Source organism: Mauremys reevesii, linkage group 3, assembly GCF_016161935.1.
Source record: "Mauremys reevesii isolate NIE-2019 linkage group 3, ASM1616193v1, whole genome shotgun sequence".
Lineage (NCBI taxonomy): Eukaryota > Metazoa > Chordata > Testudines > Geoemydidae > Mauremys > Mauremys reevesii.
Window position 1 is genome coordinate 185,592,502 of NC_052625.1, and position 18,764 is coordinate 185,611,265.

The following is an 18,764-nucleotide window of genomic DNA, read 5'->3' on the forward strand; positions in this document are numbered from 1 at the left end:
TCAGGTGTGTCTCTCATTAATTAGCATACTGCATGTTCTCTCCAGGGTGTCTTGTTGTGTTAGGAAGACTGTTAACAGTACATCTTTTTGATCATTACATAAATGACATTCAGATAACTAGGTAGTATTGTATCACATTCCTGGGTGTTTAAAGTTCATGAGAAAGCAATTAAAATAATGGACTACAATCACAATGTACCCCCTCTAATACTGCCTCTAGAGCTGGTAGCATTCTGACGAGACAGCATGCCCTTCACCCACATCTAGCCTGTAACTGCCAACCAACTCAAAACAAAAACTAGCAGATAAATGCAAATATGCAATCTGCATGAGTAGATACTTCTTTAAATAATTTGCATAGATTCTGCAATCCTTATATATGTAAAACCTCCCGCTGACTTCAGTATGTATTTCACCTGAATAAGGAACACAGAATGTAATTAAAAATGAAATATCAGGATTTGATCCCAAAGTTTATTTACTAAAAAGTCTCCTTGGAGGTTGGATTTAATCCATTTCAGGAGAAATACAGTGGAGTAGTTGTTTTGTTTACTCATCGCAGCAATGCAGTGTACTGGATAAAGAATACCATTGCCAATGGAATGCATAAAATATTTTATGACTGAGCAGATAATTTGGTGGATTTACCTTCTTTTTCTGCTTACAAGATGTCCATAAACAAAGAGCAATTTCTTCACATGTTCTTACTATTCACATTTGACTTTTTTTTTTTTAAACAAGCTGCCCCCTCTCCATTTCTTGTGGACATTTTACTATGAATAAACAATATTTGATATACAAAAACTGAGCTATGTTGGTAATTGTGATTGGTCACATCAGTTACATGTATAATTTTTGTTCCCTGATTGGATGAACATATGAGGGTTTAAGTGAGATGTAATTGATGCATTGGCCTTCTGCTAGCCTGAAGCATAAGGGTAAATTTCACCTTCATCATATTTGTCTTATGGTATGTCTACATTGCGATCTGAGGTGTGATTTCAGCTCAGGTAGACATACCTTTGTGAGCATGGCTAACGCCAGGCCTATGCTATAAAGTTAGGTCAACAGAAGTTACCTTGTGTCAACCTAACTGTGCATGTGTCCACACTCAACTTTGTCTCTGGCTGATGTATGTGCACAGTTACAGCGACACAGTAAAACCACCTCGCCAAATGGTCTGGAGCTTTGAGTGACCTGTGTTGACCCTAACAGACCACCAGCAATGCCCCATCCCTTATGACAGTGACCACTCTGCTTACAATTGTAAACTCCGCTGCCCAGAGGTCAGAGAGACCATAAGTCCCCTCTCAAGAAGAGGCATTTCAGAAATACCTGGGAAGTTTTCATGGGGATGGAGGAGCAAACCTAGTAGCTCTCACTTGTGTGTGCTACTCAAACGACCATGCCGGCTCCATTCACTAGACACCTGTTGTCTGGAGTTGACAGGAGGTAAGAATAGAAATGTAGATGTAGCAGTGCGGGCTTCAGCAACGTGAGGAGGTATCTAGAGCCTGTGGCATACTTGTAAAGCGTGTGCTGAGGCCTGCACTGCCACATCCATACTGCTATTTTTAGCCATGCTTAGGGTTGCCAGGTACCCAGTTAAAAGGGACCCTGGTAGCTCTGGTCGGCACCAGTGACTGGGCTGTTAAAAGTCTGGTCGGCGGCGCAGCGGGCCCTGGGGCTAAGGCAGGCTCCCTGCCGGCCCTAACTCCATATGCCTCCTGGAAGCAGCCGCCAGGTCCTTGTGGCCGCTAGGTGCATGAGTGGCTAGGGAGGCTCCGCGTGCTGCCCCTGTCCAAGTGATGGCTCTGCAGCTCCATTGGCCAGGAACTGTGACTAATGGGAGCTGCAAGGACAGTGCCTGTGGGCGTGAGGGCAGTCTGTGGAAACTCCTTGGATGCCCATGCACCTAGGGGCTGCAGGGACCCGGTGACTGCTTCCTGGGAGCTTCAGTAAGAACCTCTGGGACCCCGCACCCCAACCTCCTGCCCCAGCCCAGAGTCCCCTCCCACACCCCTCAATACCCCAACCCTGGGCCCCCTCCTGCACCCTAAGACCCTCATCCCTGGCCCCACCCTAGATTCTGAGGTGGGTAACCTACAGCCTGGGGGCCGCATCCGATCCTTCAGAAATTTTAATTGGGCCCTAGAGCTCCCGCTGGGGAGAGGGGTCAGGGGCTTGCACCGCTCTGTGTGTGCCATGGCTCCGTGTGGCTCCTGGAAACAGTGGCATGTCCCCACTCCGGCTCCTATGCATGGGGGCAGCCAGGAGGCTCCACACGCTGTCCGCACCGTAAGCGCCGTCCCGCAGCTACCGTAGGCCAGGAACCAATGAGAGCTGCATGGCTGGTGCCTGCGGATAGGGCAGCACGCAGTACCGCCTGGCCACGCCTCCGCATAGGAGCCGGATGGGGGACATGCTGCTGCTTCCGGGAGCTGTTTGAGGTAAGTGCTGCCCGGAGCCTTCACCCCTGACCACCTACTGAGCCCCATCCCCCTGCTCCAGCTCTCATCCCCCTCCTGCCCTCCAAATCCATTGGTCCCAATCCGAAGTACCCTCCTGCACCCCCTACCCCTCATCTCCAGCCGGAGCCCTCATTCCCTTCCACACCCCAACCCCCAATTTTGTGAGCATTCATGGCCCGTTATACAATTTCCATACCCAGATGTGGCCCTCGGGCCAAAATGTTTGCTCACTCCTGTATTAGAAAGTTGGCCGCCTTAGCCATGCTAGCGCAGTTAAAGCTAAGGCAGGTATATCTACCCAGGCTGCAATTACACTTCAGCTTGTAGTGTAGCCATATCCTTAGTGAAACAGTCAAACATTGCTTATTCTCTTTTATTTCCCCAGATCCGAACGCCCCCAAATATGGGAGAAGTTTCAATCCTGATGTGAACTTTCTGGTGAAGGTCAAGATTTTAAAAGTAGTCTAGGTACCTAAAGGTGCAGATAAGTGACTTAAGGATAATTTTACTAGGTGCCTACCTGCATTTTTAGGTGCCTAATATCTCTAGATATCTGGCCCATTTAAGTGCTTTTGGGTGTCAAGCTTGAGACACTGTATAGGTTGGGTGCTCACCATATTTTGAAAATCAGGCCCCTTGAAGACTTTTCATACTGGAAACCCAAAAACTGCAACTCTCCAAATCACTAGTCACTTTTGAAAATCTTGTCCTTGGGCTTATATATAAATTTTTCAGTTAGTTTATAGTGTTAGGATCTGAACCTGCTACCATTGAAGTCAGAGGGATATTGCTCTTGACTTCCGTGGTAGCAGGATCTGTCCCTTTGTTAGTTCTGCTTATTCAATTCAGCAGAAAAGTCCTTGAAATTTGAAGATCTCTTCTCAACTCTGGAGAGATGTCTGAAGAGCCTACATGTACACGCACAAGGATGTATATAGCTGCAGACTAATTGGCCACAAGATAAAATACTAAAAATCAATAGGTGGTTGCTGTGTTTAAAAAATACAGCAATAAAACACTGTGACATGAATCCAACCATGAATCAATTTAATCTTTAGCATGGTAGTGCTTCCTTTTCCTTATCTGTGACTGACAGATTAATTAATGCTTAAAAAAAAATACATGTCCCACCATGGTCGTTTTGGCAAACACAAATATGCCATTAAAACAGCACGACACCCTTTAAGCTCTAGATTGTATCTGTACGGCATATCCTTGCCTTGAATGTGTTGCAGATCCACATTATCCTAGTGGGAGCACCAGAGGCATTCCTTTTAAGTCACGTGGTCTCCTCCCGTAGCTGGCCTAAGTGTGGACATGGTGAAGCCACCTATATTCCCACTCTTCTTTGCTCCTCCTTGGAGATAGAGGATCTCATGGGAAGCACCTTTGAAACAGTTATGAGGTCCTCAGACTGCAAAAGCTGTAGTACTGCCTTAACCAGGCCATGCAGTGGGTAGGGTGAGGACCCCGTACCCCCCCAACCCCACAGACTCTGGCTAGCACTTATGCAGCCATGTAATCGCTAAACTGGAAATAATTAGGTTCCAGTATTTTCTCCTGATGTCTACAGCAGCACCCCTAATTATTCCTTTCTTGTTCACACAATGACTGGGGCTCCTTGGTACTATGGTAATACAAATAATAAATAGCAATAATTTAATAAGTGCCATGAAAGAACTCTGACCAGGCCTCTTGAAACTTCCTCCTGCAACCTGGGCCTGATTCAAAGTCCACTGTTGTCTAAGGAAGAACTTCAGTGGGCTCTGAATCAGGGCCTTTATAAGCAGGAGTCAGTTGCCCTGTATACTGTGCATTAATGTTGATTATTATCCAAAGTGGCAGATGCTTGCTTACTGGAATTATTCAAATGAGTAATCAAATGGAGGCACCATTATAAATATGCATAATAATCTGCATAATCAATAAGGAGTTATATACTGCAAGTTCAACAATGGTGCAGTGTTTTAAAGAATTGCTGAGCACTAAATTCTTCCGTTAGTTACAATGACTTCAATAAGCCAGCAGTGGGCAAAATTTTCATCTTATTTCTTTAGTATACTGAGTTATCCCAAATTTAATTTAATTTTCTCTTGATTTGATCAGCATAAAAATAAATCGATTTGACCAGGCATTAAGTCATGTTTGGGCCCACTGAAGTCGATGGCAAAACTCCTCTTGATGTCCCTAGAGCTAAAATTTGGCCCAGTATTTCTGTGGCATTGGTATTGAAGCTGAGATGTTAAGGTCAGGGCACTGAAGTATCATTTAAACAAAGGTATTAATTTCCAGTGGGTAATATTTAAACAAATAAAGCCAAGTTGTATTTGAATTGACATCGATGTAAATCTAGAGTCACTCCAGTGACTTCAGATAAGGTATTCTGGGTCTGAAACCAGAATTTGCCTCAGGACCATGAATGAAGTGGAAAACCATGTAAGGATTTAATTCTGACACTCTTATTCCAGGAGTTGAGCAAGGTGCTTCTCAGTGTACATGTAATGCCGACAGACCCCGCTCATCGGTGGGCGGGATTGAACCTGGGACCTCTGGAGCTTAGTGCATGAGCTAAAAGCCAGCTGGCTGTTAGCAAAGGCTGTAGAGCAAACTCATTAATCTTTCTCTCCAAGTGGTCTCAGTGCCACTAGATGGGACAGAAGATCACACCCAGGAGGTGTGTGGGTTACATACACATGACAGAATTAGGCCTAAGAGGCCGCAAAGGGATGCGACTTTGGAAAATACTCAGAGTGAGTGAAACTCCTGCTATCAATTTATTATCTCGAAATCTCCTATTACATGCAAGATTGTAGTTATGCTATAAATGAAGTGGATAAATCATGTAATCTCTCTGCACCGTGGTTTCTCATATATAAAATGGAGATAATAGCACTTCCTTTTTGGTCTTATCTAATTAGCCTTTGGCTTGAACAGTTTACAATCTGTCTCTTACTATGCCCAATGCTTTAGCACAATGGGTCCCTGATCTTGGTTGCACAGTAATTCATCCAATTGCTAAAAATAAACATGTCAATTTAATTTTGAAAGAAGTCATTTAAAGGGCTTTACAGTATTATCATAAATGAAGAGCTGTTTTCCCACTGAAGACTGTCAGTTTCCTCAGTTCTAATTACAAGAATGGATTGAGGTGTCTGCTGTACAAAATGAATAAACAAAACCCTCTCTGGCTACACATCTGCTTTTGTAGAATTAAAACTACCAGTTCTGGTAAATAACTTCTGGGCCTGATACCACAACCCTTATAGGTGTGAGAAGTCTTGTTGGCCTCCCTTTGGGTCTGATGGCACCAGTCATACGAATTAGGGCTAGTTAGGTTACATCTACGCTACAGCACGTACAGCAGCACAGCTGCTGTGCTTGTGATGGAGGCGCTTTAAGCCGACGGAAGAGAGCTCTCCCATTGGCTTAACTCCTGCCTCTGTGAGAGACGGTACCTATATCGGTGGGAGATACACCAGCGCTTAGGTTGGTATAATTTACATCACTCAGGGGTGTGAATAATGTAAGTTATACCGAAGTAACCTGCCATGTAGGCAAGGATTTATATGCACATAACGGTTTTAGCTTCTGATCCTCTGTTTCTACTTATGTGATGTGCTGTGGGAAAGTAATATTTAAAAGAAAATATGAAAAGGTAGAACAGAGTTGTATAGCTGTCTACCAATGCTTCTGACAGCGCTAAACTGGAGGGGATGGAAGCAAAAGGTTAATGGTGCTGAAAACACTTTGTCAAGTCAGCATATGCAGAACGGGGTGTTGTAAAAAAAAAAAAAAAACCCAACAAAGCCACATGCTGCCTATGTTTTATTTTCTTCTTTCCTAACTCTCCAGGATATAATAAAAACATCAAAGTGATACAAATGTACTCAAACAGAAGAGCAAGAACGGCTTAACTTCATGTCAGCTAGGGGAAATTGCTGCTGCTCTAAACAGGAGGAGCTTCTCTATCACAAAGAAAATTAAATCCCTGTCACTGATACTATTAAAAACTCAACATATGGGGCCAGACCCTCAGCTGGTGTAAATCAGCAGAGCTCAATTAAAAATCAATGGAGCTGAACTGATTTACGCCAGTGGAGGATCTGGTCAACAGTCTGGTGTGGCCCATGACTGTGGTGACCTGTGCCTTATGTAGGGGCTTGTGATACATGAAGCGGGGGGGGAGTAGCTCCCTTTGATGGACACCCAGCCAGCCAGTTAGCTGTAAAATCCCTCTTGGTGTCAGTTCTCTGTTTGCTTTACCTGTAAAGGGTTAACAAGCCCACAGGTAAAAGAAAAGGAGTGGGCACCTGACCAAAAGAGCCAATGGGAAGGCTAATTTTAAAATTGGGAAAGAAACTTTCCCTTTGTCTGTTGTTCTCTGGGCTGCAGGGACGGAGCAGCAATGCTATAAGCAGAAATGCTGTGTAAGGCTTGGACCAGGTATGAAAATTCATCTTCCATACTTAGAAGAAATTATTTGGATATGTTTAGTTAGACACAATCAGGTTTATTTTTTTTGGCTTGTGGATCTCCTCTGTGCTAACCCCAGATGCTTGTTTGCTTGTAACCTTTAGCTGAACCCCCAAGAAAGCTATTTTGGGTGCTTAATTTTTGTAATTGTTTCTTTTGAGATCTAGCAAAAAGCCTAAGTTCCAGATTTATTTTTTCCTTTTTGTTTTTAAGAAAATGTACCTTTTTTAAGAACAGGATTGGATTTTTGGTGTCCTAAGAAGTTTGTGCATGTTGTTTGATTAGCTGATAGCCACAGCTAATTTCCTTAGTTTTCTTTCTCAGCTCTTCCCTGGAGGGGGTGAAAGGGCTTGAGAGTACCCCACTGGGAGAATTCACAAGTTCTCCTTCCTGAGTTCAAAGGAGTTTTTTGCATTTGGGTGGTGGCAGAGTTTACCAAGCCAAGGTCAGAGAGAAGCTGTAACCTTAGGAATGTAATACAAGCCTGGAGGGGCAAGTATTAATTTTTAAAATCCTTGCGGGCTCCCACTTCCTGCACTCGGAGTGCCAGAGTGGGGATTCAGCCCTGACAGGGTTTTACTCCTATTTCCCCTCCCCCCCCCCGCCCAACATTTTCAACTGGGAAAATTAAAAAAATGAAAAGGGTGAGAGGTTCAAAAATTTGGGGAGGTGGGGGAGAAGGGGGGAAGGGAGAGGGAAGCTGTTCTTTCTAAGCTTCCTGTGGCTGCCCCTACCAATTGGACTGGTAGCTGAAAGAGACTCTGATACAATTACCAGGTGGGAGCTTATCTGTTTGGCTTCTGTGTTTCCTTTTCTCTCAATCTCTTTCCCTGTCTTGGAGTACTCTAGGTTCCCATCTGCCAAATGAGATTACATTTCCAGTCTCTGCTTCTCCCTGTCAGGCCTCTGCCTCCTGTTACCAGATTTGCCCATTACTTTGGGATATGCTCATTCATTAGGGTTACTCTTCTGCAGGGGGGGATTTCTGTAATTCTATCAATGTACTGCTTGTGTCACTTGTGAGCTCTACTTCTGCAAGCTCCCCTTTCTTCTGTGCCACCTTATTTCTCCCCTGCCCTGAGAGTCCCCCCTGTGCTCCCATCTTGCTCCCTTTTCTCTCTCTGACACACAGTGGCTGGGGAAGGAGGAAATTCTCTCAAACTGCTCCTCCCCCCGTCCTGCCAGTGGCTGGCCTCATTAGCTTGAATGCTGCACCTTGCACACAGTGGAATCCCCTCTCTGCAGGCTGTATTTCTGCAAACCTTATGCGAGAGGGGCTCTGAAGTTGCTGCCTTGTCCCATTCCCTCATGCTGCGGAGGTAGAACTGCAGTTATAGTGCAGCAAGTTTAGCTTCCTCCACGCCTCACACAGAGCCGCTGTCCTGAGTGCCAGTAAGAGCTGGCGGGAGCTGTGGACTAGAACTGATTCTCTCCGTCAGAACTCCACTTTATGAGTGAAAAGTTGAACCCCTGGTAAGCTGCAGGGCAGGATTCTTCCATTAGGGAAGAGCAAATTTTGGGAGCAAGGGACAAACATCTCAACCCCATGACGGCAGAATCAGTGTAGAGCTTTGGTTATGTCAGGTTTAGCAGTCACTAGGAATTCAACTCTGGATTAGACAAGTAGAATCCAGAGATGCTTCAGAACGGGGATTGTAACCCACATACAAGTGTTGCAAGTGACCCAGGGAGCTGGTGGTGGTGGTGATGGGGAAAGGGGATTAACTGTATTCTTAATGCTCGCATGATACTCCACTATCTAAATTCCATCCAAATCTCAGCCTGTGTCTCCCCAAAATGGGTCTGGGAATTTGCTCCATCTCTCATGGAATTGTTACTTCAATGTCCTTAGCTCCCATCCATTTAAATGGAATTATAGAAATAAAATGCATTTCTCTGTCTTATATTCAGCTAGGAGGGCTTGGATGGCTCAGGGGAATTAATCATAGTTTAAATCAAGCTGGAACTCTTGATTTAAATTAGTGATTTAATCTTGTTTTGCATTTATACTTTTTCTAAAGAAAGGATGATTTGTCATTGGGTGGTAACAATTAAAACATGTTGCTTTGTAACCAAAAATAGCTTTTATACTAAAATTTGGTACTTTTTGTTAACCAGGAGGATATACTATATCTATACTCCCTTATTAAGCAATTATGTAGCTGAACATACATTTATTTAGATTTCTATGTTGTACCTTTTATTTAAAGTTAAAAAATGGTGAATGTCATGTCTTATTTATTAGATGATGGTGATTTATTTTTTAACCTGTTGTCTTGTCTCAAGCTGCACTTAGATGGAAATTGGAATTCAATTAAAAATGCACAAAACTAGCATTTTAATTTTTTTTATTTAAATAATAGTACCTTAAATGTGGCAGATGCATAAGGAAAAAAAGTTAAAAGAAAACATGTTTTGTGTTTTAAACTAACTGATTTATTAAATAAAGGGAATAGGTGAATTGAATTGAATTGATTGTTTCTTATCACCATGTCGTTCAAGATTTTAGAAGTAATAGAGCTCATCCTCTCACAACTCATTTTTATCCCTAGATTGGAAGAGGGAAAATATGTTCTCCTGCTCTTTCAACTTCTAGTCAGCTTCTCAACTTTAAATGAACTAGTTATTGAACTTGAAAACTTTGGCAGCAAATATATACTGTTTGAATATTAGATTTTAATTTAATTTTAAAACTGTTTACTAGGTTATAGTTGATTTAGGCCTTAATATAAGTTGTCATAATTTCAAATTTAGTTTTAATAGGTTTATTTTTTTTAAATTATATTAAATTTAAATGATCTTTTTTAAATAATCAAATTGTATCTACCCTGATCCAGTTTAGCAGATAATAACTGAAAATTGTTAGGGCTTGTCTATGTGGGGGATTTAGTTCATTCCAACTCAGGTTAGTGCTCATTGAAAATACCTGCATGTACACAATACAAATCCTCAGGCCTGGTCTACGCTAGGAAATTAGGTTGGCATAACTTCGTTGTTCATAGGTGTGAAAAATCTGCATCCTTGGACAACTGCATGCAAACTGGACCACTAAAGAAACCCCAAACAATTCAGTTAAAAGACATGATCTGCATAATAATAAATTAGCACACTAACGTAGGAAAGCTAGAATACCTTCTCTCTTGTGGCATTCAAAATTGATTGCCATCCTAAGTTGAAGTAAATTAAATTGACATACAGGAAGCGAACTTCTAAGTATCCTAGATCATGAGCTCATAGCGATTTCTACTGTCACACAGGTCAGAAGTCATAATCACATGGAAAGTATCAGGCCAGCCAATTTTGACTTTGAAGTGAAGATTTATAACTAACAAAGGAAAGTCAAGGGTAATGTCTCCTAAAAATGTCAACAGACATTTTATATGGTATAATATTATCTGCCTTTTGTATCCAATTTAGCCTGAATAATATATTTATGGTGAAGGCGTATAGATATTAAAATGCCCTTTACTTGTGTTTACCTACAGGTACCCCTTCTTACTTGCGGAGACAAAATATTTCTGGAAGTGCCTTCTCTGGAAGCTGCTCTTTCCAGAAATGACATTTCAATGCCAGTTTATCAGCATAACCAGTGCACCTGCTGTGGCAGAGTAGGAAGTGCTTCTGGAACTGATGTAGGTCTTAAGGAGGAACTTTGCATCACTATAGGTGAGTAGCAAGGCAGGTTGCAAAATACCCATGGTGGAATCTTCATGAACGCAGATATCCAAATGTGGGCGAGAGATGTCTGCAAGGGCAGGAAAGGAAAATGAAAATAAGCTGTTTAAAACAGACTCTTGAAATGTTTTCAACCAGAGTGACAGGAATATAGAATGCTCTTCTAGGGAAGGGTATAGATTAAGGTATGTTGGCATCATTTAAGAAATAATAGCATGCCCCCTTGGTGCAAATAGTATAATAAAGAATGGAATACTAAGGGCCAAATTTTCAGTTGGTTTAAATTGATGTAGTTTGATTTCAAAACTGATTAACTCCTTCTCAGGATCTGGCCCTAAATGTTTAGTTGTCTGAGTATGTTTTCCCTTTAGTCCCGACATTTGTAAGTTCATTGTATTTTTCAGAATGAATATTAATTTAAATGTGATAGTACTAGAGGAAAAGAGCAAGAATAAATGAAGAAAAAAATAAAGTTGCATGCTGAACCAGAAACTATTTTATTCAAGTTTGCTAACTCTGATTTGATAAATCACCAGACTTATTTAAGTCTACTTTAGCGGAAATGTTAACAATGTATTTGTCACTTCATTTCTTTCTTGGTTTTCAGTGTAGCATTTCCACAATAAATGGAGATTGGAAAATAATTGCAGCAAGAACAAAACTGAATTAAATTGTCTAATAATATCTTATGTTCTTTTAGGTGCAATGTAATCTTATGGGTTAGTGCCTTGGAAACCAGCAACAGAACTACTGTGTTCAAAATGGTTTATGGTGAATTTTTCCATAGACCTGGGAAAGATGAGGAACTTATCCACTTGAATGTGGGTGGCTTTAAGCAATCAGTTGATCAAAGTACTTTGCTCCGATTTCCCCAGACCAGACTTGGAAAACTGCTCAAATGCCGTTCTGAAGAGGCCATCCTGGAACTGTGTGATGATTACAGTGATGCAGACAAGGAATATTACTTTGATAGGAACCCTTCTTTGTTTAGATATGTTTTGAATTTTTACTATACAGGTAAACTGCATGTCATGGAGGAACTTTGTATCTTCTCCTTCTGTCAGGAAATAGAGTACTGGGGGATCAACGAGCTGTTCATTGATTCTTGCTGTAGCAATAGGTATCAAGAAAAAAAAGAAGAAGGTCAAGATAAGGGCTGGGATCAGAAAAGCAACGACAGAAGTATAGACTCTTCCGATGAAGAATCATCCATATTTGATAAAGAGCTGGAGAAATTTGATAAACTGTGGCTTGGTGAAATACGAAAGAAAGTATGGATCAGAATGGAAAACCCTGGGTACTGCTTATCAGCCAAGTTAATTGCAATTTCCTCCCTGAGCGTAGTGCTAGCATCAATTGTAGCCATGTGCATCCACAGCATGCCAGAGTTCCAAAGGCGGGATGCCAATGACAGAGAGATTGAGGACCCTGTTTTGGAAGCCGTGGAGATAGCGTGCATCATTTGGTTCACTGTTGAGTTAGTGATAAGGCTCGCCGCAGCACCAAGTCTAAAGAAGTTCTGGAAAAACCCTCTGAATGTCATAGATCTTGTCTCTATTATTCCATTTTATGCTACCTTGGCTGTGGACACAAAGGAAGAAGAAAGCGAAGACATTGAGAATATGGGGAAAGTGGTTCAGATCCTACGGCTAATGAGGATATTTCGCATCCTGAAACTGGCAAGGCACTCTGTAGGACTGCGGTCTTTAGGTGCCACTTTGAGACACAGTTACCATGAAGTTGGACTTTTGCTTTTGTTTCTGTCTGTCGGGATTTCTATATTCTCAGTTTTGGTCTACTCAGTGGAAAAAGATGACAATGAGTCAGAGCTGCACAGCATCCCAGTCTGCTGGTGGTGGGCAACTATCAGCATGACCACTGTCGGCTATGGAGACACTTTCCCAGTCACCTTACTGGGAAAGTTCATTGGTAGCATTTGTATTCTCTGTGGAATATTAGTGGTGGCCCTTCCAATCACTATAATTTTCAACAAGTTTTCTAAATACTATCAAAAGCAAAAGGATATTGATGTAGACCAGTCCAACAATGATCACAAAGAGAAATGTAATGAGCTACCTTATTTTAACATTAGGGATATTTATGCAAAAAGGATGCACTCCTTCATTTCTAGCCTTTCTTCAGTAGGGATTATAGCCAGCGATCAAGATTCAACAGACGCCTCCAGCATCCAAGATATTGAGGATGTTTATAACATGACATCTGTAGAGAATGGTACTGGAAAATGAGTTGAATCACTCTCTCTTTTATTTCTGTTTTCAGATATTTGGTTAATGCAGATTTATAAACTCCAGTGAATTTAAGAGCACTTAATTCTCAGGGTACTTAACTCTCAGCCATATTTGGACATTCTTTGCTCTTATGTTGTCACACAAGCTTTATTGTTTAGATGAGGCTTAAAAATATACCTCACATGGCAATTTAGTTTTCACATGACTAGTGCTATGCATTTTGGGATGGTGGGGTGGAAAAAGCTGAAAAATGACATAAATTAAATTCAAGTCTAATGTTTGTTCCTGCAGCAGTCTGATGATTTATACAGAATGTGTTTTTGTAATTTACTGCTGTTTAGGTAACTGCAGATTGCTCATATGTAGGAAATATAGCACAATTAAATGAAGTTTCTACATGCAAATATACTTGCCAAAAAAAAAAAAGCCATTAAAATACATGTAAAACTACATTCACTAAGTAGAGATGGAGAATAGGAATCTAATACATTTCCTGATTCAGGATGGGAAATTCATTGGCACATTGTGGTGTTACTCCAGGAAAGCATAATATTTATGAATTTCCTTCCAAAGTCAGAACACATTTTAGATTTAAAAAAGAAATTGTACACATGGAGCGTGTTTCTCTATATGGTTCTGTTCCTTGTGTAGTCAGTTACACCTGTATAAGGTGAGTGGAAAAAGGGGATAAACACTACGGGGGAGATCCTGCGTGCACCTCTTAAAGGCCCAGCACCGAATTTATAGCCCGGGGTGGAGGGGTAGGGTGCCTGTGATGGGGTCTTCAAACCCCACATTAAGGCTGAGACAGGACTAGGGCTGAAGCAGTACTGGGCCTGGAAGGTCCCGCTCCTTGGCCATGGCTGAGCATGGTTCTTTCCCCGAGGAGCAGCGTAAAGGAAGCTCCAGGCAAGGGTGTGGGAGGAGAAAAGAGAAGTATTTTGTAGAGGAGCACTGCTCTGCAGCAGCAGGAGTAGAAACTGCTACTGAGGGTGTCTGGCTGTGATTTCCTCCTGTCCCGATGCTACCCAAAAGGCTGGTGGAAACGGGCAAGGGCACTAGAGGATTACAGGCATTTGCCCTAGACTGGGGGTTTGAGGCAAGGACTTTAACACAATTGTAGCCACACCCCGAACTGAGGCATCGGGTGTATTGGGAAGTGGCCTGGGGGATTGTGAGCAGCAGGTGGGCTGAACCTAGGCCATCCCACACCACTACAATTTCAGGACCCTGGGCTGTGACCCCTGATTCCCATCCCCAAGCTAGTCCAGCAGGGCCTCAGGCAGAGTGCCAGGGACACACTGAACTGAAAGAGAGACTGAGGTGTGAGGCCGAGACCTGGTGACCAACCCCACTCCCCTGCTACAGTGTCTTTAAGCCACCTTTGTGCTGTTCTGGTCCTGGGCTGGAGGCAGGAGAGGCCCTTGGCATAACTTTGGGTATGACTATACTGCAATCACAGGGTGTGACTGGCTCTCGAGTAGATGTACTTGAGCTAACTAGCTTGTATCCCAGAGCAATGAAGCTGAGACAGGGTGTGCTTCAGTGTGGGTGGTATAAACCTTCGGGGAGGCACACACAACTGCAGCTTTATTGCTTCAACACATGAGCTGGCTAGATTAAAGCTAGCTCAGGTATGTGTGCCTGAGCTGCAGTCACACATCATGATTGCAGTGTAGCTGTACCCTTAGATGGCTCTGGTCTTCTGAGTTATGGCAGCCTCCCTGGACTGGCCTAAGGGCTACAGAGTGGACCAGAATCTCTGCCATATTGCATGCTGCAGCCGCCAGCATGCCCGTAGCATGTCCTTAACACCAGGATTTGTGAGGGAGGTCCTCAACAGTCAGACTTAATGCAGTCTTCCATGGTGATGGCACTGGGGTAATCCTTCCCCAGCTGAATACAAGATGTTTAGGGCTACTATTTACCACGTCAGACCTTTAGCCTATGAGTGAAATCCTGGCCCTGTTGAATCCACTGGGAGTTTTGCAGTTGGCTTCAGTGGAGCCAGGATTTCACCGTATGATTATGATTTGGGAGTATTATACACCCATTTTGTACTCCCTTTGTCCTTAAATGAATACCCAAGGTGCAGGCCCATAGAGATTCAGACCCCTTGGATTTTTCTGTTCTGTTTTTACCTCCCCCTTAAAGGAATACTTTGTTTATTATTAACTGTGGACCAAATCCTGAAGCCTTTAGTCTCTACTCAGGCAGAACGCTTACTGAAGTCAATGTGAGTTTTGCCTACAGATAAAGTAAAAACTGAAGGCTAGATCTTATTCAGCACCTGCAGAGTGCCCTAGAATTCTGTGCAACTGGTAGTGTTCATACATGTCTCAGGATTTCTACAGCTGCATAACCCAGCTTCAGAGAGGCTGAGCAAGGCAGGCCAGCAGAGGAGCAGAGATGGGCTGATAGATTTGATGACACACAGATCCACTGATTCTGCTTCCACCCCATATCATAGGCTGCAAGACAGCAGAGTGGATCATCTGCCACACTGAATGTGGAGAGGAGGATTCCTTCTCAGCTCCTTCAGAGCCCCCTCACACTAAGCCTAGACTAGCTGTGCAGGACTTGTGGAGAGTATTTTAAGCTGTGTAGGGACTTCAGAATTTGGCCCATTCTTTATATAATGCCATAAATGTGCATGATGCTTCACTGACAATTAAGGCAAGAAGACCAGTTCTTCTCTCGGTTATCCCACCTAGAGCAGAACTTAACCTTAAATATGCCTCATTCTTACTGGACGATTAGTGTTACAAAAATGCCATAATATACATTACTAATTTCATAGGCAGGGATATTTAACACAAACCACACAGAATAATGCAACAGCAAAGAAATTACTGGGTGCCCGAAGAAACACTCTCTGTAGCCTTCACATATAAGTAGATTGCATTTCAGCAGAAGGAACTAGATCTAAAGCAATGCAAATACTGCTCACTAAAGTGCTGTTACAACCTTGGTCTGTCCTATGAAACCTTCTTAAGGCGCGCTTTAGTTAACTGTTTAACTTCCTTTGAACTTTTTTTTTTTTAAACACATGGATGGATTTTAAACTCAGCAGCTCATTTCCACAGCTATGCTCCAGAAAACAGAAATACACGTGCATTCACATTCCGTCAACTGTCCATCACTGAGACTTCTGGAGTGAAATTCTGGCTCCACTGAAGTCAAAAGTCCCATTGACTTAAATGGAGCCAGGATTTCACCCTTGGTATTTTCTGAAAGAAATAGGTCTGATTTTTATTTGGATTTTGTATTCTGTGTCAAGGAGAAGGAATCAGCAAGGCTCCTACTCTAACTACTCCCTGCCTGCTGCCCTGATTAATTATTCATAGGCAGGGTGGGTGGGTAGATTGCCAGTTGTAGCTACAGTTTCACCTCTACCCCTTCTAAAGAGGTGTGGATTTGGTGATGCTCTTGTACTGGATTCTGCTTGTGCTTCTTTCATCTTTCTCTTGTCACAGTGGCATCTCACTGACGTGCTTTAGTAAACTACAATGAGGCAAATTCTGTCCTGAGGTTCTGCATGTTGGTGTAGTCCAGAGCAACTCCACTAGCGTCTGTGGAGATACTCTGGATTACTCAGGTGTAACCAAGAGCAGAATTTGGCCCCAAATCCATACTGAAAACAGCTTTCCAGGTTCCCAGGTGTCCTATAAGGCAAAGCAGTGAAACTAGCCTTATTGCCTGCACTGAAGCCCTGAAACCATGCCTGGCATTCACTGAGCCCCAGAGCAGGACCAGGGTGATGTGTGATTCACCCACTTTTACTGCATCTGATGCTCACTTGTGCACCCCTCCCTCTAATCAGCACTGCTTCAATTAGTGGTGTCTCATGTACCAAGAGGTTTTTTTTTCCTTGTGTTGTTTTGAGTCTTCCTTGCACTTGGTCTTGTCTTGACTTACAGACATACGTTATCACTAATAGAAAGTACATCACGTTTACTCCTTGCTTTGCTTTTCTGTTTCCTGGCTTCACACAATTTTCCATTTGAAGATGTTGCTTAAGGAATATTCATCCAGCTGTTATCTACTGTGGTATCTGAAATATAAGAGCTTTGTTAGGATGTGCATTCCACCTTAGGTTGTCTTCCATTATACAAAACAGTTTCTCAGCATGTTAGTTTCTGTGTCTTGCTTGCTGGAGCTTTTTCTTTTGATATTCAGTATTGAACATTGATACACAATAACATCCAGCTCTGTGGAATTATGCCCAAGTATAATAGACAGATATACCAATGCGGTGGTCTGTATTTCCCAGTTTGAGTGAATACCAGTGGGAGATCAACATTGTTGCTGCCATTTTTTATGTCGGGAGAATGGGGAAGCAAAGAAGAAAGTGGGAGAGATCAAGAAAAGGGTGAAGAAAGCAGGAAAAGATGGGAAGTGTAGGGTAAAAAATAGAAAAGGAAGATGGGAAAGGGGGCAATGGAATTAGAAGAAAGCAAAAGAGGAAACATAATGAGGAGGGAGTTTTCTCTTTCCTCTCTTTTGCTTTCTCCCTCACTGCTTTTCTTTTATTACCTCCTCTCACCACCCTTAATATCTATATTTTGTTTCTTTTGACAGTCACAAAAGAAGTAGTGTAGTCCCTATCCCAGAAAGAGTTTCTGCCTGAAATTGGAGTTGCTGCTAACTACTTGACTGAGGTGCAAGTATGACTTAATGGAGATGCTATCAATGTGTAATCTTGCCGTCGCGTTGAGGTGCGTTTAATGCTTTTAAAGTAATATCCCTATTTGCGTATTGTAAGAATGGCCAAAATGCAGCACTAAGCAAGAGAGGCAGTCTGAAAGTAAACATTATGGGCCTAATAAATGGCACATCCAAGTCATCTTAAACTTGTAAATACAATACTACTCACCGGTTAGCTGGAAATTAGAAGCATACATTATCTCTTCACAGAAAACAAGCTCTACATTGATTTCCATATGAACTGACTCCTGTCTGGGAATGCAAAAAGTATAAAAGAGATTTGTCTGGTAAGAGCAGTTGAGCTGCCTGCACCGTTCTTAGAATGCTTGACATGATGCTGTTCACTAATGCATATATTCATCCCTAACAGCTCGAGCAAGTGACAGAAAACTGTTAAGAGCTGGAGAGATTCTCTAATGTCCTTGATTAACTGACAGCATTTGGGAGCCCATTAGTGTCTCTTCACACAAAAAGCAGATGTCTTGAAAACAAAACCAAAATAACCACATCCTGGATATCCAATTGGTCTGTGATACCAGTAACTGTATCTCATGAATATAGTTATCTAGCATTTTAGCTTTGGCCATGGCTGCTAATGCATATATTTCCTAAATGTTTAGACTCCAGTTAATCAATCTACAGCAGGTGTCATTAAAAACTCAACATTTTTTTGCTCCACAATAATTGTAAAGCTATAGATTATCTTCTAAGTACAGAAAGATGTCATGGCTAGCAGAGGTACGTAGGACAGGGGATGTTGAGTTTTGAATTTTCATTTAGTTAGGGCTATGGTGTGATTTGAATTACAGGCCCACTCAGGGCCAAGAGGGTTTAAGATTTGACCCATATGCCTCTGAGGGCTAGTCTACACTGGCAATGCTAAAGCGCTGCCGTGGCAGCGCTTTAACGTGGCTTGTGTGGTCACGGCACAGCGCTGGTGCACTGTCTACACTGGCGTTTTGCGGCACTCGGGGGTGTTTTTTTCACACCCCTGCGTGAGAAAGTTGCAGCGCTGTAAATTGAGAGTGTAGGCAAGCTCTGAATGGGCTACTGGGACTTGGGTAAGTGCCTGCTTCCTGCCTCCCTGGGGCATCATCCTCCCACTTGCTATCCAGCACAACTGAGCCAGTGCAGAGTGCGGTAATTTACTCTGATGAAGGCTAATAGTAAATTATTACTGAGCTGGAGC

General features: G+C 42.6%; 1 protein-coding gene and 1 long non-coding RNA gene across 4 annotated transcripts in view; both read left to right on the forward strand.

Annotated features, from left to right (window-relative positions):
* Window positions 1-13,148, forward strand: part of KCNS3 (potassium voltage-gated channel modifier subfamily S member 3) — a 32,475-nt gene extending 19,327 nt beyond the window's left edge. For 2 of the 3 annotated variants that reach the window (XM_039528517.1, XM_039528519.1), the window contains exons 2-3: window positions 10,430-10,610; window positions 11,320-13,148. In XM_039528517.1, coding sequence (XP_039384451.1) covers window positions 11,381-12,865 — 1,485 coding nt within the window. In that variant the 5' untranslated portion in view covers window positions 10,430-10,610; window positions 11,320-11,380 and the 3' untranslated portion in view covers window positions 12,866-13,148. Of the gene's footprint in view, window positions 1-10,201; window positions 10,290-10,429; window positions 10,611-11,319 lie in introns of all 3 variants that reach the window. The other variant, XM_039528518.1, reaches the window with a different exon arrangement.
* A 4,310-nt stretch (window positions 13,149-17,458) lies between these two features.
* On the forward strand, window positions 17,459-18,025 carry LOC120400126. Its single transcript, XR_005595546.1, has 3 exons — window positions 17,459-17,586; window positions 17,786-17,862; window positions 17,946-18,025. It is a non-coding gene; the product is annotated as an uncharacterized LOC120400126 (long non-coding RNA).
* The last annotated feature ends 739 nt before the right edge of the window (window positions 18,026-18,764 follow it).